The sequence below is a fragment of the Nicotiana attenuata genome, unplaced genomic scaffold, assembly GCF_001879085.1.
Source record: "Nicotiana attenuata strain UT unplaced genomic scaffold, NIATTr2, whole genome shotgun sequence".
Taxonomy (NCBI): Eukaryota; Viridiplantae; Streptophyta; class Magnoliopsida; order Solanales; family Solanaceae; genus Nicotiana; species Nicotiana attenuata.
The window spans coordinates 578,123-606,101 of NW_017670449.1; the positions used below are offsets into that span (position 1 = coordinate 578,123).

The 27,979-nt window shown below is 37.4% G+C and overlaps 1 protein-coding gene across 1 annotated transcript in view; it reads left to right on the forward strand.

The window, feature by feature from the left end:
* Positions 1-1,267: 1,267 nt before the first annotated feature.
* LOC109239575 (kinesin-like protein KIN-14B) overlaps positions 1,268-27,979 on the forward strand; it is a 29,367-nt gene continuing 2,655 nt past the window's right edge. Inside the window, exons 1-19 of the mRNA XM_019406156.1 lie at positions 1,268-1,685; positions 5,071-5,194; positions 6,329-6,415; positions 6,694-6,864; positions 6,952-7,058; positions 7,434-7,565; positions 7,691-7,869; positions 12,736-12,894; positions 13,992-14,083; positions 15,626-15,777; positions 15,855-16,028; positions 18,614-18,760; positions 19,633-19,821; positions 20,088-20,159; positions 21,134-21,186; positions 21,277-21,496; positions 21,910-22,101; positions 22,199-22,414; positions 26,198-26,545. Coding sequence (XP_019261701.1) covers positions 1,455-1,685; positions 5,071-5,194; positions 6,329-6,415; positions 6,694-6,864; positions 6,952-7,058; positions 7,434-7,565; positions 7,691-7,869; positions 12,736-12,894; positions 13,992-14,083; positions 15,626-15,777; positions 15,855-16,028; positions 18,614-18,760; positions 19,633-19,821; positions 20,088-20,159; positions 21,134-21,186; positions 21,277-21,496; positions 21,910-22,101; positions 22,199-22,414; positions 26,198-26,545 — 3,045 coding nt within the window. The 5' untranslated portion in view covers positions 1,268-1,454. The remainder of the gene's footprint in view (positions 1,686-5,070; positions 5,195-6,328; positions 6,416-6,693; positions 6,865-6,951; positions 7,059-7,433; positions 7,566-7,690; positions 7,870-12,735; positions 12,895-13,991; positions 14,084-15,625; positions 15,778-15,854; positions 16,029-18,613; positions 18,761-19,632; positions 19,822-20,087; positions 20,160-21,133; positions 21,187-21,276; positions 21,497-21,909; positions 22,102-22,198; positions 22,415-26,197; positions 26,546-27,979) is intronic.

Sequence of the window (27,979 nt, forward strand, 5' to 3'; positions counted from 1 at the left end):
ATTTTCTTGTGAATAATAAAGCTTTAAGGTGTCCCTCTTTTATATCACCAGAATCACTACGACGTCATTTAGTATCAATTTCTACTTTTTAATGTTTACCTTTCGCCCCTCGAGGTTTTGCGTAGTTTCGATTGTGCCCTTCTTGTTTTCGATAATTTCAAATGCTTCGTGATTCTTATAGTGTATAAAATAATTGTTTCCTAATTCTATTTATTCTCTTTTCAAATATTTCTTATCCAGCTCGGAACCATTCAATCTTTTGCCGTATTACTTGTTTGATATTATGTAGTTTAATTTCTTTAAAATCTTTACTACTTTATCTAAAATTTGTCTTTAGTTGATCAATTTTTATCAATTTCTAAAGTTATGTTGTTTTTCAATTTTTTTTTTTTTTGAAAAGATCAAATTTATCACCAAATGATTACTAAACTTAAGCGATATTTTCCAACATAACTATATAGAATCATATTATACGATATTTGATTCAGCAAAAATGAGAGAGGATGTTGGGTTGTAGAGTTATAAACGAGTCAGGTCAAGTTAAATTTATATATTTTGAATTTTGACATGAATTTCATATGAGCCGAAACAAAATCGAAGCCAGATCTAAGCTCGACTTATAATTTTAGTAAAATTCAAGTATTAAATGGAGTAAAGTTCGAATTGCTTTTGTATAAAATGATGTATATGAAATAGATTCAATAACTTCACGTGTTAAACTTAAGATTATGATATAATAATTCACATTTATCATCTCTCTATATTAATAATGTACAGTGTACAATAACATAAATTATCCATCTTTCTATAACCCTTTTCATTGATAGTGGCTGCTAACATGGTATAAACTTCTAATGTATGGCTGCTAATATGGTATGGATTTCTAATGCAGTCACAAATTCGGAGCTAGTGAAGTTTATTAGTTTTAAATTTGTCGTCGAACCCATAGCTCGTTATAATTAGTAGGTTCACAATGGAATATTTACGCCTATTTAATAATTTTTATAATATAAATATAAAATCTAAATAAAAGCTCCTAGGTTTATTCGAACTCGTAACTTATACTCTTCCTCCTCGTAGTCAATCAAAACATTATATTATTTGGCTAATGTGAAAACAACCCAAGGTAAATAAGTAAAAGAAAAAAGAGGGAACAAACCTCAAATCCAAAGGACTAAATCAATACAAATAAAAAACTATAGGGACAAAAAATGCAAATATTCTATCATTCCCCCAATTGAAATTCAAACAACCACAAATTCAATTTACAGTGAGAGAAATAAAGGCTCAGACAAAGCAAAAAGCAAACCTTAGAGAGAGAAAGACAGAAGAGAGCTCTCAAAATCTCTCTTCTGCTCCATTTCTTCATAAATTTATCCCATTATTTCACTAATTTATTTATTTTTATTGTATGGTCTTCATATAGTTTTGATTTAATTGAAAACCTTATAAAAATGGCGGAGCAGAAGAGCAACAACAATAATAATAGGTGGAGTTGGGATGTGCCAGGGTTTCAACCTCGGAAGTCGACGACGGAGCACGAAGATTACCAGAGACCGTCGCCGGCGCCGTTGGCTCGCCGGTACTCGATCTCTGCCGCTGTTGCTGCCGGTGCGCCGCCGCATTTTGAACTATCTAAGCACGCTCTCAACTCTAAGCTCTTGAAATTGAAGGACAAACTAAAGGTCCCTATTTTACATGCCAATTTAATACTTTAGTACTTTATTTATAGATATTAATGAGTTTTTGTATAATTGAAGTGCTCTAATATACAATGCATTTGGAACTTTATCTCCTTTTTTGTATTTACCCGAGTTCGAAGTTTTTTTAGAAACTAGTTGTAGAGGATTAATGGCTATGTTCAATTGTAGCAGTAAGAGTGAGTGATACTAATGTACAGCTAGCGGCGGATGCAGTGAATTGGCTACAAATTCAACCGAACCCAGTATTTTTGACAAGAACATTGATATATTTGAGAAAAACTACTAAATTTTAACAAATTTCAAATTTTGAAAGATATTTATACGAAAAAAATTACTGAATTTTTAAAAAATTTCAAATCTTGAACCTGTAGTATTACAAGTATAACACATTCAGTGCTAGGAACCTTAAAGATGAACACAACCAGTTTTCTGGATCCGTCCTATTAGCGCAACAATGTTGTTGAGAGGTGGAAAAGTTAGTTATTGAGTTCTTAATTTATTTGGTAGCCAAGTGTTCAATTTTCGAAATTATATTGGATTCTTTTTTTGGTCCTTTTTGTTGGAAATGGTTAGTTTGCTACTAGATTATGTCTATCTTGGAACTAGTGTACAGTTAAATTATTTAGAGATGGAAAAGTTAGTAATCAAGATTCTAAATTTGTTTTATAAGGTGAAATTTCTTTCCACTACTTGGCGAAAAAATTCATTTGGAAGCATACTGAGTTCCTTTTGGTCGCTATTAGTTGCTAGTGGAGCTTTTCTCTAAATTTGATGTGGTTAGCTCGAGACACAGATGTATATAAATTCTACAGTGCTCTCTAATCATGATAACTAGTTTTCTAAAGTGAGTTTGGCCATTGGATAAAAAATTAAGAAAATTAACTTTGGCATGTGGAACTAAGAGATGTTCACTAGTGTTAGAGGGTATATACCTATGTTTATTTATTGCGGTAGTATGCGTGATTGATACTAGTGTACAATAACAACATAAGGAGATGGAAATTTTGATTATTAGATCTTAATTTATTTGATAAGTTAAAATTCCCTATTGACTTATGTGGTGAAGTATTCCATTTTGGAATTATGTTGAACTGCTTTTGATCCATCGAAAATGGTTGCTTGGCTACAATTCTATGTATGTTTGGTCATGTTTGAGAGAGAGACCTCTACAAATTCTAGTATTTACGTCTAGTAATAACTAGCAGCCTAAAGCGAATTCATTTCTTAGATACACAATTAAAATATTAACTTTGGCATGTGAAACAAAGAGTTCTCCACTAGTTATTACTGAGACAGTAATCAATAGAGACATAGTATATATACAAATGGTTGTTTATAGTGGTCATATGAGTGATTGATACTAGTGCGCATTCATATTCTTGCGAGGTGGAAAAGTTAGACAGAGGATATATACAAATGGTTATTTATAGTGGTCGTACAAGTGATTGATACCAATGCACATTCATATTCTTGTGAGGTGGAGAGTTAATCATGTAGGTTTTTAATTGATTTGATAAGCTAAAGTCTTTCATGTTATAGGGTAAACAATTCCATTAAATTCTCTCTGGTATCCAGTAATGGTATGTGGAAGTATCTGGTAGGTACAGCAAGTTTTTTGCTAATTGTTAGTGTATTTTGAAGAATTTGCCACACCCTTATAAGCCCATAGACAGGGCTACGTCAAAACCAATGAAGGGTCCGTGTAACATAAGGCATAGTGCCATAATAGTAAGTAAACTAGTAGAAGGAAGTGGAAAGACCATAACAAGCCATTTTCTCGAAGTTAAGATTCTTCTTGGGTTTATTTACTTATCTTATCAAAAAAAGATTCTTCTTGGGTTTCTGTAGATATATAGATGATACCTGAATTGATGAACAGCTCGGGTACCCATTGTTGTATGGTGTATCTCAGGTTTTTGTTTTCGCTCCTAAATAAGGATATAAACTACTAACACTTTCCGGGTGTATTAGTGGAATGAGTTTCACATGAGGAACCTTGGACAGTTTGCTTGCTTTCAGAGCTGATATTTGATGGATTAGTAACTTTCTTGCATGCCACGGACCAAAACTATAAGTTAAAACCTGGCAGAGACAGTAGTGCAGATTCTATACTTTGTAAACAAAACTCTTCTTCATATTTGGGCAGAGAAAGAAACCATGGAAGTGCTTACTTATTCTTTTCCTTTCCTTCAGTTGAACCTGGAAAACTTGTGAGGATTTGCCTGGTAAAGGTTTCAGCAGTTGCTGTGAGTTTATACTATTCAGTAAAAGCAGAAAGAGAGAGATGCAGTAGGCGAATGAACTTTGAAGATACCCATATCTAGGAGAGAAAATAGGGAGTTGCATCTGTTTATAGGCACTGTGATTTTTCTTCTTTAAATATACTTATTGCTATCTAACCTTTGAATTAGCAGTGTCAATGTATAAACAGTTGTGAGGACAATCATGACGAAAAAGGTTTTTATTGCATCTCAAGAAAGGGCATACTGGAAGACAAATGGATACCTTTTTGTCTGTCCCAAAAAAAATTAAGCTAAAAGATATGAAAAGACCCTTATAGCTGTTGAAAAATTTGCATCCAAGTCAAACTTTGTAGCCATAGACTATTACAAATAAACCCCTAAAAAAATCTTGGATAGCCAATTCTGAATATATGTATCTCCGACACCCTTCAGCACATGGGACTTGTGGTTTAGACGTGGATAATGTGGATTTTACAAGGGTAAGAACAAGCTTTCTGAAGGTCAAATCTAATAGCATGTCAAAAGCTGTGAGCTTCACCAAAACTCTTAAGGCAAAGGTGGTATTGTGGTCCAGGACCATTATAGATAGTTAGATACTCCAATTCTGAAACCAGTATGTAATTGATGTATGTTATTTATTGTATATCTCCACTCTATATTTTTATTACTTATTGTTGAAATGCAATGCCAATATCCTGACATGGATGACTTGACTGGACCATGTTATGTAGTGAAGAAGTAAGAGAAATCAAGAGGAAGACACATAGGAGACTGATTTCAGTCTATTCATGCCAATAGAGTGATATAAACTTCGTATATGGCATGTTTTTCGAGTTACTTAAGGACATCCTAGCTAAGAATTAATCACTTTCTAAAAAGTTGTTTTGATGTTATGCATTAGCATGGAACATTGGAACTCCATGATTACCCGTCTATGTTAAGCACAAGACTATAAATAAATTGCTGCTAGATTCTTTTGAAGGAACTAACGTCATTTTACCCCTTAGAGTAATTTAGGCGCTTCTTCTGGAAATCGAAAAGATCTTATTCCTAGATAATGTGACCTGTTCAGGGAAAAGCAATAAAGTAATTTCTTACCACACTTGTTTTTTCTTTCCGGGCAGCTTGTCAGGGAAGATTACACAGAACTGAGACAAGAAGCGAGCGACCTGCAGGAATATTCGAATGCGAAACTAGACCGTGTGACACGCTACCTTGGTGTACTTGCTGATAAAACCCGCAAGCTAGGTAAATGACAGTACTTTATCTATGTTTATATTTAAATGTACAACTTTATATTTTGAGGCTTGCTAGGCCAATCCAATCCAACCCAACTCAACCCAAATAACGCATAGCCGCATGCGTCTAGGAACTCGTAAAGTGATTATAACTTTATCTTTCCTCAAAAGCCCCAACATATTTTAAAGATAAGTTGTAATATCCTCGAGAGTGCCTAAAAGCGTGCGGCTATGCATTAAGCATCTTGCGATGCCTTTTGCGCTTCATTTTAATTAAAGTAGGGTAATAAAGTTTAGATTTGATATAAAATCTTATCGCAATTATTTGTTTCAGTATCTTGTCCTTAAATCCACAATGATATTTGAGAAATCAAAATTGAAGACTTAGTTAAGATTCTATTTTTGTACAATTAAGATGTTTATCATTGCTAACTTGTGTGTGTAAGAAAAAAAGATTAATCTTTATTACTATGAATTATTATATTTCAACAATTGTTCTTGTATTTTTTGTTTTATGCATATGATTGCCTTGCTACTACTATGGAATTCAGTAATGTGTCATCATTAATAGTATACCATATTGGAAAAGTTCAGTAGACTAACTCCCAATGCCCTGTTCCACAGATAAAAGTACATTACTAAACTCTATTAATTGCATATTCAAGTATTACAAATTTCTGTTTGCATCTTCAGGAACAATGATAATTTACGGATTAAGATAGGTAATTGAAATTTTATTTTGTTTAGAAAGTTCAACTTAAAAGTATTTTATGCTTCATTCTTTTCATTCCCTCTCCTTTTATGCCGCTTTTTCTAACATGACCTTTTGGAGTGGGAAACAGTGTCAAACACATGTAATGTTATAAGCTTTTTGCACATTTTGTCTTGACTTCTGTAATAGATGGATTAACCAAAAAAAGACACAGATGCAACTTGAAGTTAGTTCACAACTTTTCATATGTTTAATCAAGTTTCAAAGCCTTGGAGGAAAGATCACTACTGATCTTGTACAGCTGAATTCTTTTTATCTTTTCTTTTGTCTGGTCCTGTCCGTTTGTCTAATGAGTTCTGGTTATGGTGGCTTATGATTACCTAGCATTCTGATCATATTTTGCATATCTGGTTTTTCTCTCTGCTTATTCAGATCAAGCTGCACTTGAAACAGAAGCTAGAATCTCACCTCTGATATTGGAGAAGAAAAAGTTATTTAATGACTTATTAACTGCCCAAGGTATTTAGTTATATCTACACTCCTGGCTTTATTATTCTAGTTTCCAACCTTGTTACTAAGAAAAATAAGCATATACATTATCACTTGCACACACATGTATTCTCAATATACACGAACTGTTCAAATCTAGAAATAAACTATAATCTAGTCTAGGGAAAAAGTCTTTCAGTACTATGGCAGAAAATGTTTATTGCCTTCAGATAGGCATAGTGATATATCAGATATGTGTATGTTGTGCATAAAATATATAGATGAGACCTTATAATTTTTATTTTCAGGAAACATAAAGGTGTTTTGTCGTGTGAGACCTCTTTTTGAAGATGAAGGTCCATCCATTGTCGAATTCCCCGATGATGTTACTCTTCGTATCAGTACTGCTGATGATAGCGTAGATAATCCGAAGAAGGATTTTGAGTTTGACAGGGTTTATGGACCTCATGTAGGACAAGGTACTGAGGATTTACCTGTTTCCTTTCTGTACTAGTTCTTGTAGGAGTATGTAACTTTAGTAACATCTTTAGTTTCTCTTTGTGCAGTTGAACTTTTTAGTGATGTTCAGCCATTTGTTCAGTCAGCATTTGATGGATACAATGTAGCTATGTTTGCTTATGGGCAGGCACACTCAGGAAAGACCCACACTATGGTCTCTCGATCATCTCTTTACTTCTTTTCCTTCTCTTCTCTTTATCTGTGTATTTGAACAGTGTATACATTTCTTCTCTTTATGCATTCCGGCAAACTGCAATGGTAATCTGTTTTAAGCTGGACAACATTTAAATGCATAAAATCTTATGAAAACTTCCCGTTAGTAAGTTTTCAAAGCTTTGTATATTTGGTGTTGGTTATTGAAATTCAGTGTCGACAGTGTATTTCAGATAAAGTTTAATAATCTAAGTCATGTTGAGCGATGATACAATTGAGACACATTGAATACATTTGGCATTTACGAAAGTTTTGATCTTTCATATACCCAACTCTTTTAAGCTGTTGGTTTTCTAACTTTGCCCCCTTCGTGCAGGAAGGATCCAGCCACGATCGTGGTTTATATGCTAGGTGTTTCGAGGAGCTCTTTGATCTATCCAACTCTGATGCAACGTCTACATCCAAATATAATTTCTCAGTTTCCATATCTGAACTTCATAATGAACAGGTTTTATTGATGTCATGTTTATCTTTTAGATTTAATTGCTTTCTCACCTTCGGCATTCTTTATGATGATCCTTTGAGGAATCCATATCTGAAATTTCTGATGTTAGGGCTTTCCAATTGCTGCAGATGCGAGATCTGCTCATACAGTCTGGAACTGATCTGCCGAAGGCTCGCATGGGATCATTGGATTACTTTGTAGAACTTCTGCAGGAGAAAGTTGAAAATCCAATGGATTTTGGCAGAGTACTCAAATTGGCTTTTCAGAATCGAGGAAGTGATACATCAAAGTTTAGAGTTTCTCATCTGTATGGTCTAGAACCCTTTCACATTGGTATCTGTCTGTTGCAGTCGATCCTATGCTTTTTCTCATCTATGTTTTATAATGTCACCTTTCTGATCGCTAAATGGTCTAGCTATGAGTTAATCTGAAGTCCTCTAAGCAAGCTATCGGTGGAAAATTGAGATATTCTGTCATAAACTGTTGCAGTTCTAGAAACAACTGTGTTTTTCTGCTGAATAGAATGAAGATTTTGAGAAGAAGAAAAGGCTTCTTGTATTTCTGTGTATTTTTACATCCCATGAGCAAGGGAATTTATACAAAGCTCCTAATGCTAATTAAGGAAATAAAATAAATCTATACAATTAATACAACTATCATATCAAATCAAATCAAATCAGAATAAAATCAGATCTCCTAAATATAATTAAATCTACTGAAATCATGCTAATCAACACTCCTAAATCAAGTCTCCTTGAATCATGCTAATTAACACTTCCCCTCAAGTTGGTGCAAAGATGTCGCACATGCCCAACTTGCAACTCAAAGTACGGAAAGTTCGCTTGTTGAGACCTTTGGTAAACACATCAGCTAGCTTTTTTTCCAATGGCACATGAAACAAACTCAAGACACCAGTTGTAACTTTTTCTTTGATGAAGTGTCGATCAATTTTCACATGCTTTGTTCGGTCATGCTGGACTGGATTATGAGCTATACTGATGGCAGCTTTATTGTCACAGTACAAGGAAAGTTTTCCTTTTTCATATAGTCTCAATTCCTGTAGTAGCTTTTGTAGCCAAAGCAGTTCGCAAACACCCTGGGCCAGCTCTATATTCTGCCTCCGCACTTGATCTAGCAACTACGCTTTGCTTCTTGCTTCTCCAGGTAACCAAGTTTCCTCCTACGAGTGTACAGTAACTAGATGTTGATCTTCTGTCATCTAGAGATCCAGCCCAATGTGCATCTGTAAAGGCTTCTATTTGGAGGTGATCATGTTTGGAGAAAAGTAGACCTTTCCCTGGAGCAGACTTCAGATACAGCAAAATGTGAAAGACAGCTTGCATATGAGGATCTCGGGGATCATGCATGAACTGACTCACCAGGCTAACTGAATAGGCTATGTCTGGTCTAGTGTGGGAGAGATAAATGAGTCTTCCATCCAGCCTCTGATATCTCTCCTTATCAACTGATTCTCCAACTCCGCTTTGTAACTTGTGATTGCTTTCAATGGGCGATTCTGCGGGTCTGTAACCTGTCATACCAGTTTCTTTCAAAAGATCCAGAATATACTTCCTTTGAGAAATAAAGATTCCTCTTTTGGATCTAGCAACCTCAATTCCCAAGAAGTACTGCAATTTTCCTAGATCTTTGATCTCAAATTCATGTGCCAACAACTTCTTCAATCGAGGCATCTCCTCTTTGTCATCTCCTGTCATTACTATGTCATCAACATAAACTATGAGAAGACTGAGTTTACCCGTTTGATGTCTTATGAAGAGACTGTGATCAACATTGCTTTGTTGGTAACCGAAGGAGATCATTGCTTTACTGAATCTGTCAAACCAAGCTCTGGGGATTGCTTCAGTCCGTATAAGGCTTTCTTCAATCTGCATACTTTTCCTTGACTCCGTGCAGTATCAAATCCAAGAGACCTCTTCTTCTAAGTCTCCATGAAGAAATGCATTCTTCACATCAAACTGTTGCAAGTCCCAATCAAGATTAGCTGATCAAGATAAAAGAATTCTAATAGTGTTCATCTTAGCAACAGGGGCAAATGTCTCTTGATAGTCCACTCCATAAGTCTGAGTAAATCCCTTAGCCACCAATCTTGCTTTGAATCTTTCAATTGAGCCATCAGCTTTGTGCTTCACAGTAAAGACCCATTTGCAGCCAACCAACCTTTTGTCTGGTGGTGAAGTGACAAGTTCCCATGTCTCATTTTTTGACAAGGCCTTCATTTCTTCAATCATAGCCTGCTTCCATTTGGGATCTGCAAAAGCTTTCCTCCAATTCCGGGGAATAGACACAGAAGAAATAGACAAGGCAAAGGCTCTATAGGAGGGAGACAAAGAATTATAGGAGACAAAATTAGATAAAGGGTGTTTGGTGGTGCAAGATCTGACTCCTTTTCTGAGAGCAATAGGTTCATCTAACTCATTAGGAAATGTAGATAACTCACCGGTAGAAGAAGGTTCAGCTTCGGTAGATTGCATGATGGCTTCTTCTGCTCTATTTTTCCTTGAGTAAGTTTTCAAATCAAACGTCCAATAGTCTCCCCCTGAATTCTTTCTCCAATTTCAGTTTCCCCGATGACAATGTCATCAAGATGTCCAGTAATAGAACTAGGTAGAATCACCTCTTCCTCCTTGCTGCTCTCCCCCTGAAGAGGTGATGAGGTAATACTGAAATAGGGCTCAGATTCTCGAAAGGTAACATCCATGCTAACAAAATATCTCCTAGAGGGAGGATGATAACATTTGTAACCTTTCTGTGTCGGAGAATACCCAATGAAAACACACTTTATAGCTCTAGGATCAAGTTTTCCAGAATTTCTAGTGTGGACAAAGCAAACGCACCCAAACACCTTTGGAGGAACAGTATATTCATTGTTACCCTTTAAAGCTTCCATAGGACTTTGAAAATTGAGGGGTTTTAGTGGCATTCTGTTGATAAGGTAGGCAGCCGTTAGAATAGCATCCCCCAGTAAGGTTTTGATAGATGCATAGTGAACATAAGAGATCTTGCTACTTCCAACAGATGCCCATTTTTTCTTTCAGCAACCCCATTTTGTGCTGTAAGGACAACTAGTCTGATGGACTATCCCATTGGACTCCAAATAAGCACCAAATCTTTTATCCATGTATTCGCTGCCATTGTCAGTTCTGAAAATTTTTATTTTGGCATCAAACTGAGTGCAAATCATCTTATGAAATGACTGAAAACAAGAGAAAACTTCACTTTTGGCTTTTAACAAATATACCCAAGTCATCCGAGTGCAACAATCAATGAAAGTAACAAACCATCGATTACCAGACAAAGAAACAGTTTGGGTAGGACCCCATACATCAGAATGAATAGTCATAAACGGAGTTGTACTTCTATTATCACTCACAGGATAAGAGTTTCTAGTATGCTTGGCATATTCACATGCATCACAGAACAAAGATTCAAATCGAGTCCTTGAAAACAAATCGGGATATAACTTCTTCAAAACAAAGAATGATGGGTGTCCTAACCGTCTATGCCGTTGTATTATTTCTTGGTTGACATCCTTACTTTCCCCAAAAAAGGCTTGACCAGAGTTTTGAATCACATCTAATATATACAAGTCATCACGCAATCTACCACTGCCAATCCTTTTCCCTGTTTGAAGATCCTGAAAAATACAATGATCGGGAAAGAACTCGATTTTACAGTTTAGAGCTTTGGTGATGGCACTAACAGATAAAAGATTGATAGGGAACTCAGGGACATGGAGCACGGATGATAGTTTAATATCAGGAGTACAAATGACAGAACTTGTTCCAGAGATAGGTGTTAAAGAACCATTGGCTATTTTAACATTATCTCCTTTGGGAGATGGAGAATAATTTTGAATGCATTTAGAAGAGCCTGTCATGTGTCTATTTGCACCAGAATCGACAATCCAAGAATTAAGGTTATCAGCAAAGGCAGTACCTGATTGCACATGATTGGATGTGGCAACATTAGCGGAGTCAAGTTTGGCTAGGAGGCGACGGAGAAGCAGAATTTCACCCGAAGACAAGATTTCTCCAGAAACAGTCTCCTTGAGTGTTCCATGTTTCAGCCCAATCAGAAGGAGTTTGTGGTGTGGACAACCAACAAGAGAGAGAAAACTCGACCTCTTTGATAAAAAAGGAACCCTAGTGCTGCGAGGGAGATAACTTACCTCAAAAAGGCAGCAATGGCTCTGATACCATGAAGATTTTGAGAAGAAGAAAAGGCTTCTTGTATTTTTACATCCCATGAGCAAGGGAATTTATACAAAGCTCCTAATGCTAATTAAGGAAATAAAATAAATCTACACAATCAATACAGCTATCCTATCACAAATCAGAATAAAATCAGATCTCCTAAATATAATTAAATCTCCTGAAATCATGCTAATCAACACTCCTAAATCAAGTCTCCTTGAATCATGCTAATCAACATAGAATTATGTTGTTCTTCGTAAAAGCACTTCGACAGAAAAAAACAGAATTGTGTTTTTCTTCATAAAAAAACAATTGTGTTTCCGTGTTGAGCATGTTCACATTCAAATGGTGCTTTTATTGGGAAAATAGACATGCTCAACATACAGGGGCTGATATATAGGGGAGATTATGGGGCACTTGAACCCATGGTCTCTCTTCAAAATTAGAGATTTTATGTACATATTTTTTAAAATTGGTATAATATTAACTCTTGGCACACATGCTACAAGAAGGTTGAATGTGCACTTGGTTAGAGGTTGAGTTATTTACCAAGAGGAATAATGATCAATTTCCACTTAATACATTTTTCCTCCTGTTTTTTAGTAGTGCACCCATGTACTGAAAATCCTAGATCCGCCTCTGTCAACATATATTTTACTTGATCGAGGTATCGTTAGAGTTGCATCAGTTTGTACACTCATTCTACTCGTGACATAATATATTATTGTTGTAACCCTGATTTTCTTATGTAAAGTACTGAAAGGAAAGAAAGAATGAAAGAAAGAAAAACAACTGTCTCAATTATGTCTCTGTATGACTGTATCTGTGCTTCTTGCAAGGCAAATGCAGTTTCTGTGAGTCAATATGATCCATGTTCTTTTGTCTAACTGTTCTAATTGCTTGGAGAAAAATATTGATGTGTTTTCTAATTGTATGTTTCATTGGTCTTGCATTCTCAGAATCATCACAGTACATATACATTATACCAACTTGATCACTGGAGAAACCTCATACAGCAAGCTCTCTCTTGTTGATTTGGCTGCAAGTGAAAGTACTGTTGAAGAGGATAGGGGGGAGCATGCAACAGAGTTGCTTCATGTCATGAAATCACTTTCTGCGTAAGTGGTTCATGTCAACTTTTTGTTATCAATAATACTTTTATTCTCAATCCGTGCATGTTCACTTCCCATATCTAGGACATAGTGGTATGGAGTTTATGATGTTATTTGTTGGATCATGAATGACATTTGGTGGAGCAGTTTGCATTTCTGGTCCCATGATGACCTTTTTGTTCTCTGTCTATTTCCGTTTATGGATTGAAACTCTGAATGCCTTTGTTTTACTGATGACATTCATGTGATAGTTCTTAAACTAGAAATCAAATATTTGCTTTTTACAACCTATTACATGTTCTATTTCTCAATTTTTATACATGGAAGATCGCTGGGAGAGTTCTAAAGGACAATGCTTATAGGCATGGAAGCTTAAAACAAAGAGGATAGTTGGTCCCACATCAAGCATGTGGCAAGAGCTCCCTAAGTTGCTCGGACACAGGCGCGGGTACTCGACACGGGTGCGGATCTAGAGGTCGGATCCTTCGAGATGTAAATTCTATGATTCGGGGATATGATCCTAGTATGGATACGGGTGCGGGGATTACGACTATAAATATTTCAAAAAAATAAAAATATAAAAATATCTCTAAATTATGAGAAATTTTGTGGAACACTTACATATAGCTTATAAAGTGTGAATTTCTTTTTTATTCTCAAGTTGTAGACAAGTAAATGATTGATTTCCTAGATAAAGTGTGCTATTCTCTTCAAATTTACCCTAGTTTTGGTTCTGATTTCGGGAATCAAATTGTATCTCGTCTCTAATATTTTCGTCTGTCGTGGTCAATGTACACAAAATTGTTTGACGAAATCCGGTACGGATCCCATACCCACACTCATACTAGTGTCGTGTCGACACGGGTGCGACACCTAAATTGCCATGTCGGAGGGGGCTGATTACATCATAGCTTTTGAGAACATAGCTGCGCGAGGAAAACCAATTTCTTAAAATTTGTTTCTAAAATGATGCTTGTGGAATAGTAATAATTTGGGTAATACCCTCATGGAACAATTACCAAATGATAGGAAACGAAAACTGTGATACTGTGTTTTAGTGCTCTTTTTCTGTATATATACTCAGCTTTGATACTGACATGCAGATTGGGAGATGTTTTGAATTCCTTGACATCAAAAAAGGACATTGTTCCATATGGAAATTCAGCGCTCACCAAAGTACTTGCAGACTCACTAGGTAACTAATTGATAATTATACTGGTCAATATGTTCTTTAATACTATTTTGCATGTATTGTTCAATATTTTGTTTCATGTTATTCAATTTTGTGATATTGGTAATAGTAATATAAATACGTGCATACAGACATACACATACACGCGCGCGCACACACATGCTTATGTGCAACTGTTTCTGCTTTAGTAGTATTAGTTTGTTTGTGTTTTTTTATTTTAAAAAACAACCTGGGTCGTTTGCGACGCTTCTTCTAGAGATTACTTTACCAAGTCAAGCTATATGACTTGGTAATGCTCATGGACTAGAGCTTGACACACTAGACAAGGTCATTTTCTTCTCTATGGTGAAGGGCTCTACCGTGATATTCTGTTAACTGATCTTCGGTGAGATTGGAGAGCTCTACTTAGCGTGCTTTTAGGTTGACAACATCTGCTTATCTTTTATACTCTTTTTCTGTATGACTAAAACTAAATTATTATATTTGCTTACTTTATAGCCACCCTACTAGCTTTGGATTGAGGCGTCGTTGATTAATTGAGATTTATATTATTGTAATTTCTTATTAACTTTAATTTCTGCTGTATCATGTTGGGGTTGGAAATAATTCTAGAAATCCAACTATCAGATTCTTACGACCGGTGCAACTATCTAAAGCTTAAACATTAAAAAGAAAAGTTTTTGAGGACAGTCCTTGTGAGATATAAAATAAACTGCAGCTCAAATTAAAGCCATAAAACCGGGGGGGGGGGGGGGGGGTTACATTGGACAACTGTCTTTGGCTAGGAGCTTTTAAGATCTTTATATGATACACATATTTCCTATCTTTCAACATGGGACACCATTACAAGTATTTAAACATGTACCAATTCTAATCATATACTCCCTCCATCCCACTTTATGTGGCGGCGTTTGACTTGGCACAGAGTTTAAGAAAGAAAGAAAATTTTTTGAAACTTGTGGTCTTAAACAAACCATAGATATCTGCGTGGCTGTAAATCAATTCATTAAGGGTACAGTATAAATGCTAAAGATAAATAGTTTCTATAGTCAAACCTCTCTATAACAGCCTCGTTTGTTCCGAATATTTTTGGATGTTATAGCAAAGTGCCGAGTCCCGAGTTCAATTCCCAACTCCACTCATTATCAAGAAAACCACGTGCTTGGCTCATGAAAAAAAATCAAACCTGCACGTGTTGGGAGTGTTGAAGATGTAATTAAGTAAATAACAGTGTGCTCTCCCTAACAGTTTAAGCTTTTAAATGAGATAGTCACACAATTCAACACAAGTGATGCTTACAATTTGAAGCTGCATATTGAGCGGATTAGTTGATAATCGAAAACTAAATAAGTCGCTTACGATTTCTTTGGCTGCCATCTGTGTTTGCATCATGGTGGAAAGAGTTAAAATCTTTTGCCTTACTGTATCTTGTGTAAGTACAACACCACCTCGTAGATGTTTTAACTTTCGTTATTCTGTTATCCCTTGTAAAGTTTGTTTGCAGGCTAGATACCTCTAACGTCTTTTCTTCACTTCTTTTTGCAGGTGGAAGTGCAAAAACACTTTTGATTGTTAACATCTGTCCGAATGCTTCAAATTTGTCTGAGACGTTATCGTCCCTCAGTTTTTCTGCTAGAGCTAGAAATGCCATACTAAGCCTTGGGAATCGAGATACAATCAAGAAATGGAGAGATATTGTAAGTGTTGATTTGCGACCGCGGACACTCAAACAGGACTGACTAAATAACGGATTTTACTCTTTCCCTTTTGGTAGGCCAATGATACACGCAAGGAACTCTATGACAAGGAGAAAGAGATTATTGATCTGAAGCAAGAAATAGTTGAGCTAAAACAGGAACTGAAACAGGCCAATGATCAAGGAGTTCTACTCTTCAATGAAGTTCAGAAGGCATGGAAAGTTTCTTTTACACTACAGTCAGATTTAAAGGTTTGTGACTATACATGCTCTTTCTTGTTGTTGCCCATTCTTTTTCATTATTGATCAACTTAAACTTCCGTATATTTTGTTTCCTCCTTAATTTTTTATACTTCAAGGTGGTTCTTGTTAGGGTAATCGAAGAGGAAAGATATTATTTCTGTGCTACGAAAATTGGAGTTATCACTAGTTGGTTGCATGCGTCTCTTAAGAGATTGTGGTGCTATTTTTGTTGTGTGAAATCTGCAAATTACTTTATCTAAGAGAAAGTGTGTATGGCTAACTCTTCTCAGGAAAAGTGTATATGGTTAACTGTTTTTAGGGTCTATTGAATGATATATGCTTACTTAGCGGGGCTTTTGGGTCTTCTACATTCTACCAGAGACACTTACCTTTTAGTCTGCCCTACGCTGTTCTCAGCAATATAATGGTGCATGCTCTCTCTCTCTCTCTCTCTCTCCACCCAACCGGGGGTGGGGTGCAGGTTTGAGAGGCACACTAAGGAGCTTAAAAATATCTAGTGAGACCCATGAAAATAGTTGGAGCCATGTGCGAAGGGCATAAGATATTGATGCAACCAGATGATAAGAAGAGAAATCAAACACAATGATATAGGTTAAATAATTTGGTTCAATGACACAATCAGTAATAGTGGCTGAGGAAGCTGAAATTAAAGAAAAACACAATGATATAGGTGCTTAAATAATTTAGTTCAAACTGATGTCATATAGAACTTCCACATATATTTTACAGCCCAGAGGTGCTATAATTGGAAATACTATTTTTTCTGGTATAGAAGTTCCTATAAAAATGGACAAGAAAATGAACCTCTCAACTCATGGTCAACTTTTTTCCTGTGATTCAAGCAAAGTCTAAGCATAAGCACTTCTCAACAATTTAGAAGGCCTCTGTTAAATGGACCTTGGGCCTAACTCAACCCCATAAGCTAGCTAGCTTATGAAATCCTCAATATCATATAAGGGGACCAAAGACCTCAAATCCCACCGATATGGGACAACTCAACTACCCCCCCCCCCCCCCTCCCAGACCTGCAAACTAGAGCGTAGACAACATAAATGGGGGCCCAACGCCCGGCTCTGATACTATGTTAAATACCATGTTAAATGGACCTTGGGCCTAATTCAACCCCAAAATCTAGCTTATGAGCTGCGGATTGCCCAAGACCATTTAAAGAGATCAAGGACCTCAAATCCCACATATGTGGGACAACTCAACAGCCTCCTTGATGCCTTTTCCAAGTTCCCTAAAATCTGTGTATATATGGAGACGTGCTGTCTTGAAAAAAATGTAATATCCTTGCGTGCCTATAGATGACTGAAAACATGCTAAATTCTGCACATTTTTCTCCTTCAGAGACTGCAAGCAGACCTTTGTTTTTCTTTTGTTCTTCTTCTTCTTCCTACAAGCTTTTAGGATTTTACTAAGATATAAACATCCAGATACAAGCTGATCAGTCTCCACCTTGCGTAAAATTTGGCCTACAAAGACTGACCAGTGACCATACGACACCTTCATCATTATCCTACCTAATCAAATTAGCCACTAGCTAAGATTAAGCAGAGTACACTTTATGTCACAATTCTCTCCTGGTCTCCTTTTGCCATGAAGTATGATTTAGCACCAATTATGCTCCTTCAGAGTTCAAATTCTTTGAAGTAAGCTCATTGCCATACTTTAATTCCCTTATGTTGGTACACCTGGGTAGAGGACCAATTTTTGACTTCTATAACTTCATGTGCATACTCTGGATATGTGAACCGTATCTTTCTTTTAGTTGCCATTAGTAAACCTAACCAATTTGAGGGACTTTCTAGTAGTTGACATGGAATATACCGTGTTAAAATTACATATTTCCCTAATCCAACAGAATACAGTTCAGGCTTCCTCTTTCTGTGCAGACTGTAGACTTGTGGTGTTCTTCATAATGCACAGTGGTGCTTGACTATGCATTCTTGCTATAGAGTTCTACATATTATACTGAAAATCCCATCTTTTCAACATCGCTAGTCTAAGATAGGGAAAACAATCCCATCCCATAGTCAGTCTGAAAAAGCCAAGAAAACTGAACTAACAAATTATTTGTATTGAGAAATTTCTTTGCATTGTGACAAAAGGTGGAATCTGTTTTTCCATAAACTTGATCATCTTTCTTTGGCAAGATCAAGACGAGAACCAAAGATGAATTTAAATGGTCGACATGGTGATGTCTGTTACTCGGTGCTGAAGAATTCCTTTTTACGTGTTTGGGGATAAGGTTTCTCATTGTTTATGTCATTCTTTTGATGTCCAATCAAAGTGATGGTTGCAATAATTACTTGGTCCGCGTTATTTATCCTACGACCGAACTACTCAATAATTAAAAACCTGTAACTTGTCCTGCTGATGTTACTGCTATTACATGTTCTACTCGTATGCTTTTATATCATCAGGGAAAATATTGCTTCTGAATATATATATTGGTGCACTCTCTCAGAATATGCTAATTTCTTTCCTCTGTCAAACTGATAAAACTCAAACCTTATGTCAAGTCCGGAAGCATGTTATTAAGAAGCTCCAGTGTTTTCCCTCTGATGTAGGCTGAAAATGTTATGATTATGGGTAAACTTAAAATAGAGAAGGATCAAAATGCTCAAATTAGAAATCAAGTAGCTCAACTCTTACAGTTGGAGCAAGAGCAGAAATTGGAGATACAACAACGTGATTCAACTATTCAGATGTTGCAGGTTAGTTGCTTGATATACAAATTGCCTTTTGCTCTGTTAGCCGTATATCTGGTATAATTATAGATGTTATCTTGCTCCATTATTCCACTCATTGTTGCATACTGCTTGCTAATTTCAAATTGTTGCTAATACCTTTCTTGGCCTTTTGGTTAAGATCAAGGTTAGTTAATTCTTATTAGTTTAATATATGATACGATAATTAACTCCAATTTTTTAGGGGGAAGGTCCATCAAGGTAGCTTGCTACCTGGGCCTGTGCGCGTCGCTCGGGCGTTGCACTATATCCCAGGGCTGACGCACCCCACCAAAACAAAAGAAGTTCAAATTGTTATTACGTCAGCCAACAATGGAAAAGGGAATTACCTTAAACCTATCATACATTTTTCCCTTGAGGCTGAGGGGTTATGATCCATTACGATCTTAAACAAAAAAATACAAGGGGGTTATGATATATGTAGACAGCAATGAAAACATTTATAAAGAACTTCTCAAACATTTTAACCGTGCAAATTGGCTCAGTTCAAGATGCTTGGAAGCTTTCATGTCAAGCAGGTTACAATTTACTTTTGTGCAGGCTCATCCCTGTATCCTAGAGAAGCTATTTTTCTGCGACTCAAACTTGAAAGAGGATATCATTGCCTTGAGGCTCACTGTTTTTTATTTTGTGATGGATGCCTATTCAGTCAACATTTGATAGTGTTATTTTAGTTTCTGCAAGTTTACTTGCATGATGATATTTCTCGCATTTTCTGCGGTTTATTCATTTTTTTAATAATGTAAACGGTATTTCACCTCTTATTTTGTGGTAGAAGAAATACCTATTCCTGCTGCACATGATTCTGCTTGAAGTTTCTGATCACAGCTATATCGTAGGCCAAACTGCAAGCTCTTGAATCACAGTTAACCGAGGCAGCACGTGCCAGTGAGGCTAGGTTAAAAGATGGGTCAGAGTCGAGATCATCAGACCAAACTGGTTTGAAGACAACAAGGGATGGCATGGACTCAACAGCTGTTACCAAGAGGCTAGAAGAGGAACTTTTAAAACGTGACGCACTTATTGAGGTAGCGTATTCAAGCTGACTGTGTATAAAGTAGTATATGCTTTTGTATTCTTTAGTTAAATTTTGTTAAAAGGATTGACAATTAGGATAATCAGGCTTTAATCCTTGCATAAGTCTTTCTGGGCCACAAATATGCTTAAATAAAAGAAATTCTATCTATACGTTCAATTAGTATCTTCCAGAAATGGAACTCTGAACCTTTTGGGCTTTTTCCTGGTTAGATATATCCTGCTATTCTTTTCAGTCAGTAATGTGTCTTTTTGACAGAAATTGCATGAAGAAAATGAGAAGTTATTTGATCGTTTGACAGAGAAAGCCTCTCTAGCTGGATCAACACAGGTAACAATGGTGTCCCAAGTATTTTTCTCGGATGTGCTAGGGTGTTTATTCTTTAGTTCATTTGTTCCTTATTGTTGAAGTGTGTGACCATCTCATCTAAAAGTTTAAGTTAGAGAGGGCACATTTTTATTTTCTTAATTATGTTTTCAACATGCCCCCTTACGTGCGGACCTAATTCTTTTTGATGAGCCAAGTACGTGGCATTCTTTTTGCTAATGGGTGGCAGTGAGACTCGAACCCATGACCTCTATCTGCTCCGATACCATGCTGAAGTGTGTGACCCACTCATCTAAAAGCTTAAGTTGTTAGATATGGCACACTTATATTTCTTAATTAGGTCTTCAACACTTACAATGTTATTTTCTCTTGATATGATGGGTTGAATGGACTTAAAGGTACCTTATATTTATTTAGACATCATTGATGATTAGGAAGCAAACCTGGGATTGAGATTTAAAATTCTCCAAAGAAAACAGAAGTGGCTAGGAGTTCTATACAACTCGGCAAACCCATCATCTAAAAGATTAAATTTTTGTCGTGAGAAAGAAAAAAGGGTACTATTTGACAGATTTACCTTACTGGAAAATGGTACCAAGGAACAGAGTGATGTTGATTTGTCGGAAAGAACAAACCGAAGATATCCTGCTTAAAGATGTTTAGCTTGACCGGGTAAATGAAACTCCTTTAGCTGCCTGTCAGATGTCTTTGGATACCATAGTAATCATGATTTGAGATTTTTGCCATGAAATGAATCTCTCGCTGGTGTTCAATAATCATCCTTGGATTTGAATCTTAAGATTTCTGGTATTAGTCACTTGTAATTACCATATGAATGCATTTTACTTTTGTTTATTTCTGATCATCTATGCTAAACTGATAGATCGCATGGCTTCAGCATTTTGCTCTTGGTGAAAGGGTGTGCTTTAGTCTCATCTAGCTGTTACCAATAAATCTCGTCGGTGCTCTTTCTGCAGGTGTCTAGTCCGTTACCAAAGGTTCCAACCGCTCAAAGTAGAGAAACTGGAAGGTGTACATTGTTAATTGATTATGCATTTTCTGATTTCCTTATTGTCTCTCTACTTTCATGGTTCTTAACATCTTGCTTTGTGGGTAACAGAAATGATATCAATGTCAAAGGACGTGCTACTGATGTGCTAGCATTGCCATCACCAACTGATAAGACTGATGGCACTGTTGCTTTAGTTAAGTCTGGTGGTGAAAAGGTCAAGACTACCCCAGCTGGCGAATATCTTACTTCTGCATTGAACGAATTTGATCCTGATCAATATGATAGTCTTGCTGCGATCTCTGATGGAGCAAACAAGCTTTTGATGCTGGTAGGATTAAGAATTGATTTTTTTTACCTTTTTGCTCTCTGGAGTACGCATTAGGTCTTCATAGTCTTCCAGAATATGCTCTATTCGGAGTCTTTATGGAAATATCAAGCTCTATACTAATCTTTTTAGCAACTATTTAGAAATCAAGCTGGACTTCTTGATCGGAAAAAAAAAAAATCAAGCTGGACTTGTTTTAGTATGTGCCTTGATGTCAAAACAAGAAGTAATTCTTTATATCTGTATCAAACTGGATGTTGTCAAATATTTGAATTGATATCAGGTGACTTAATCTTCTCTGAATGATGGTGTGATGAAATCAGCTTCAATTTATTCTACAAACAACTGACCACTTTCTCTGAAACTACTAATGAACTCTAATCTGCTATAACTACAATGTTTTGGTCTTCATACAGGTTTTGGCAGCAGTCATCAAAGCAGGTGCCTCTAGGGAGCATGAAATACTTGCTGAAATTCGAGATGCCGTCTTTGCTTTCATTCGTAAAATGGAGCCAAAGAGAGTGATGGATACCATGCTTGTTTCCCGTGTTAGGATTTTGTATATAAGATCCTTGCTTGCGAGGTCGCCGGAGTTGCAATCTATAAAGGTAACAGATTCTGGGTGTTCTTCTAGATGTTATTCCAGTGAATTTCTGTGCTGCCTTTATTTGACTGTCAAAAGCAACTGCCAATTGAATTATCTAGGTTTCTCCTGTTGAGCGCTTCATGGAGAAAGCTAATAGTGGGCGAAGCAGAAGCTCTAGCCGTGGTAGTAGCCCTGGCAGATCGCCTATTCGTTATGATTCAAGTAGGAATGCACTGGTTGATGCTGAACATATTCAAGGGTTTAAAGTGAATTTAAAGCCAGAAAAGAAATCGAAATTATCATCTGTCGTACTGAAGATACGTGGTATTGATCAGGTGACTAATATGAATTACAAGCAATGTGCCTGTCCCTTTTCCCAGTCTGCGTCTTTTTTTGGTAATTGTTTGGTTTATGTGTTATCTTTGTATTTTGTCTGGTAGAGGAATGAAATACTTCTTCAGTAGTTTGTGTTGGTAGCTTCTGTTTTCATGGTTTGCATAGGATAGTGTCGCATTTAGTATGATCCTAGCCAATGGCTAGCTAGATTTCAAGTTCCATGAATTGAAACTTGAAAGGATGACCATCATCGTCGATTCTAGTTCTGCAAATCAGCTCTCAGTGCTTTCTCGTTCCATCTGGTAGTGCACTCACGATATTGTTTGTCCAGAGCACCTTCTTCCTTTCAAAAACAGCCAATCTCTGCATCATTTCATAATATTGTTTGATGCCGTGTGAACATGGGGTGATAGTGAAAGTGGTTCTTCACTTGGTACACAAAGCTAACCTTTTCGTTCCTCTTGAATGTGGTAACTACCAGCACTTTGAGACTAAATATGCAGATTTTTTTTTTTTATCAATTTTCATGTTTGAAGGGGAGCCTTGGTGTAACTGGTAGAGTTGCTGCCATGTGACCAGGAGGTCATGGGTTCGAGCTGTGGAAACTGCCTCTTGCAGAAACGCAGGGTAAGGCTGCGTACGATAGACCCTGGTTGTCCGGCCCTTCCCCGGACCCTGCGCATAGCGTGAGCTTAGTGCACCGGACTGCCTTTTTTTTTTTTTTTCATGTTTGGCTGGCCTAGTACTAACTGAAAAAAGCTCTCTATGAGTAGGCAAATATACAGGATACCAATACTGAATTAGATCTTGAACTGAAGCTAGAGTTTGGAAAAACGAATTAGGGGCTTGATAACATGTTAGTTAAGCCAACTTCAAAAGTCAGGTACTTGTGTTGGTGGATGTCACGACCCAATTCCCATACCCGGTCGTGATGGCGCCTCTCGTGAAGACAAGGCCAGCCAACTAACCCAAATCCTTTCACTAACAATTATTAAACATAAATGAATAGAAGATACAACTTAATGGCATTAGAAATTGTTAATTACTACCCGACCGGGGTGTCACAAGTCACGAGCATCTAAGGAAACCTTAACACAACTACAGGCCAATAAATATATACAAGTAAAATTTCTGGAAAACAAAAGACAACATCCGGTGCCGCGAACGCTGGCGGTCACCTTGCTCAGCTACAATAACAATACCTTCAATCCGCTAATAACCCGCTACCGGGTGAACGATACCTGCAACTGCACGCGAGGTGCAGGGAGTAAAGTGAGTACTTCCAACTCAGTGAGTAATAAACATATATAATGTCTGAAAGTAAGAATTTCCGAAATATTACAATATAAAGCTATAATTAGCGATTCAGCACATAAAACGGTGGAACAACAACAATACCAAGACAAGTAAGACAAATAGGTATAAATGCATGAATGCAATGCAATGCACATGATCGCTGCGGCGCGCAGCCCGATCCATTTGGGTATCCGCGCTCACTGTGGGGGTTCAGACTCCGGAGGGGCTCCTACAGCCCAAGCGCAATATCATCGTAGCATTCGCTGCGGCGTGCAGCCCGATCCACACTCAGTCCAGTTATATATATGCATGCAAGCCACTCGGGCACAGTCAAATTGTCCATTTTTTAGTTTCAATTATTAGGAATTATAGAGCTAAGTGCTTAAACCTTTATTTATTTACTAAACATTTTGAGGCAATGTCTAACTCAGGACTGATATCATGAAATATGCTAAGCATCATGGAAGCAGTGATAAGGATCCCTGAAGGATGCAAATGATAGGCACAAAGCCCCAAACATATTCATAAAATCCAAGTAGGATGATTACCAAACAATTTCTAGTCAAGAACACAGTACGAACATCAATCGGAACGAACTAGGTCACAATCCCCAGTCACAATCGACCCCGCACTTGTCATAGAGTACGTGTCTCGCCTCAATATAGCGTCACAATGTGATATATCGGGGTTTCAAACCCTCAGGTCATCATCTACATCTATTACTCACCTCAAGCCGGCCACAAGTCTAGCTCGCTATGCCTTTGCCTTTCGAATCAACCTCTTCGCACGCCGAATCTGATTAAAACCACAACGAATACATTACAATAGGCTAAAGAAACATAACCCGATCGAAAAGACTCGAAAAACACCAAAATTCACTAAGCTGGCAAAACCCGAGCCCCGGGCCCACTTCTCGAAAAATTACGAAATTTACATCACTGGATTCCTCATCTCGCCACGAGTCTACACATACCAATTTTACCAAAATCGGAGTTCAAATGCCCTTTCAACATCCGTTTTTACATCACAGCTTTTCAAGCCCTAGCTTGACCCGTTTTTGGTGAATTTTTCACAATTTACATGTAATTTCTACCATAAACTCGAATATTTAGACAAAGGAACTTACCTCCAATTGATTCTCAGTCAAAGCCCTCGAAAATTCTCGCTCAAAGCTCTCAAAACTGCTTTAAAATGGTGGAAATAACATAAGCTTCGCGGAACAAAAATGAATATAAAACCCTTCTGGCTCCAGGGGTTCGCTTCTGCGGTCCCCACACCCGCTTCCGCGATACCGCTTCTGCGGAATTTCACTAAACAAAACCCAAGGCCGTTTCTGCGACATATTCTCCGCTTTTGCGGAACTCCATCTATAGACCAAGATCGCTTCTGCGATCGCCCGTCCGCTTCTGCGGACTCGCTTGCGCGAAAAAGGTTCCGCTTCTGCGGAACTACCCTACTTAGCTCTTGACCGCTTTTGCGACCACCATTACGCTTCTGCGGAACCGCTTCTGCGGTCCATTTCCGCAGAAGCGAAAATATCATATACCAGCTATAACCTGCAATTCCTCAACTCCAATTTCATCCCGATAGCCATCCGGAATCACCCCGAGGCCCCCCCGGGACCTCAACCAAAAACACCAACATATCCCATAACATCATTCAAACTTGTTCCAATCATCAAAGCACATCAAACAACGCTAAAACCATCAAATCACATCGGATTCAAGCCTAAGTTCTTCAAAAACTTCTGTAATGCACTTTCGATCAAAAACCCGACCAAACGGCGTCCGAATGACCTGAAATTTTGCACACATATCCAAAATCACTTAACGAAGCTACAACAACTCTCGGAATTCCATTCCGACCTCCGGATCAAATTCTCACCCATCCACCGGAATTCGCCAAAATACTAACCTCGCCAATTAAGCCTAATTCTACACCGGGCCTCCAAAATCAATTCCGATCGCACTCCCAAGTCACACATCATCCCCCGAAGCTAACCGAATCACCGGAAATCACATCCGAGCCTTCTAACTCATAAGTCAACGTCCGGTTGCCCTTTCCAACTTAAGCCTTCCTTAAAGAGACTAAGTGTCTCATTTTCTACCAAAACCAATCCAATTCAACTATGACACACCAAATACTGATAATGAAACATGAAGATGCATAAAATGGGGGAAACGGAGCGGTAACTCATGAGACGACGGGTCGGGTCGTCACAGTGGAGGTAGCAGGTACCTGGTGCAGTAGTCAAGGTGCGCTCAAGCTGGCCCAAACACCATCATATTTAAAAAAAATTGATCATGTTGCTTGTATTATTTTGATGTATTTATTTGTTATTTTTTCCCTCTTCTATCTCTAGCTTTTTAGTTGTGCATGTTAATCTTTTTAACATTTAATGCCCTTTCCCGGACCCCGCGCATAGCAGGAGTTTAGTGCTGCCCTTTAATGTTAATGGCTTATGTGACTTAGATTTAATCATATAGGACGTACAGAGGCAGCATGTAACTGGTGGAAAGCTTAGGGAGATCACTGAGGAAGCTAAAAGTTTTGCGGTTGGGAACAGAGCTCTTGCTGCTCTGTTTGTACATACTCCCGCTGGCGAGCTTCAGCGCCAAATCAGAAACTGGCTCGCCGAGAACTTCGACTTTCTTTCTGTCACTGATGACACAGTTGGTGGAGCGACGGGTCAGCTAGAGCTTCTCTCTACTGCAATAATGGATGGATGGATGGCTGGACTAGGTGCTGCAGTGCCCCCTAACACTGATGCACTTGGTCAGCTCTTATCTGAATATGCAAAAAGAGTGTATAATTCCCAACTCCAGCACTTGAAGGTATTTCCATGTGATCTTTGGATTTTACTCCCTGCATCTCATACTACTAACCTCTTACTTTTTTTTGCCGATGCCTATTTGCTTGAACCCTTTCAATGAGAAACTTTTCGTTGGGAAACTCAGACTGTGTACAAGAGTTGTGCATTATATCAGCTTAATCTTCAAGTGACATCTTTCTATTTGCTTCTACTTCTTTTGCATTTCGAGCTATTATATTATCACTTGTCTATCCCAATTTAATTATCATAATCTGTTCACAATATACTATTTATACTTGTTTATCTTTTAGAGATGCTAAGCTTTTTACTATTAGTATTATTATTGTCAAGGGTACATGTTCATCTCACCATGCAGCTTTTGAATTTTCTTCGACGAATTGACATACAAGCTTTCGAATTCTTCTCGAAGAATTGACATACAAGCTTTTGAATTCTTCTCGAAGAATTGACATGCACTAATCATTACATTTTTCTTTAAAATTATGACATTTATATTGTTTGTCATGTGAATCCAAATCTTGAAGCAGTGTACTAATTTTGGCTTACGATCTGTTATAGTGATGTAGGGGAGTTTTAAGTTAAATAAACTGCTTGTCAGCAATACTCTTATGTAATGGGTATAGGTTTCTCTTATTGATTTGGATTATGCTTCTAAGATCAGTATGTGTTTGAGTTTGAGTTAGCTTGTATTAGTCACTTCTGTTGTTTGCTTGGTGTGTAAAATGATTGTTTACCTATGTCTTCTGTATTCTCTTTGTTTTGGAAGGAGTGGTGATTTGTGGTTTTGAGCTATTTTTAATCTGAAATTCCTTGCCATCTCCTAGACATGATGGCAGCTTCTGAACTTTAAATATGATGGGAAAAATAATAAATACTTCCTCTTCCTCTCCTCACTCTTTCATCCCTTGGCACACAATAAAAGTCGGAGGGTCAACCAAAACTTCTCTCTTTCCTGCTTTCTCCCTGACAAGTTGGTATTCGGATGTCTATGGTTGCCAAAGGCGGAAGAAGCTTGTTAGTGAAGATGTCATCTGCTTAGAAGTTCTTAACTTACTAATTACTATGCAAACACGAGAATTTGGTCCTCTATGTGAGACACAAGAAAAATCTAGAGTTGTATCCAATCTTACTAAAAATCTACAATATTTTCTGAATGGGCTCTTGGTGGGCAGCTTTTGCTCATTCGTGGGTGGTCTTGTCAGCTTATCCTCACTTATCAAAGAAATAGCATAGCTTTAGCATGGGCTGCTGAACACTTTTAACTCAGTGCAACTCTTTCAAAGCCATATTTTACCATTTTATCAAGTAGTGCAATTTGGTTGCATGTGTAAAGCCAAATCTTAAATTCCGACCAGCTTATGCTATTTGTCCCTCTGGCAGCTATTGGAGGAAAAGGTTTCCTGAACAACGAACGCCCCCCCCCCCCCCCCCCCCC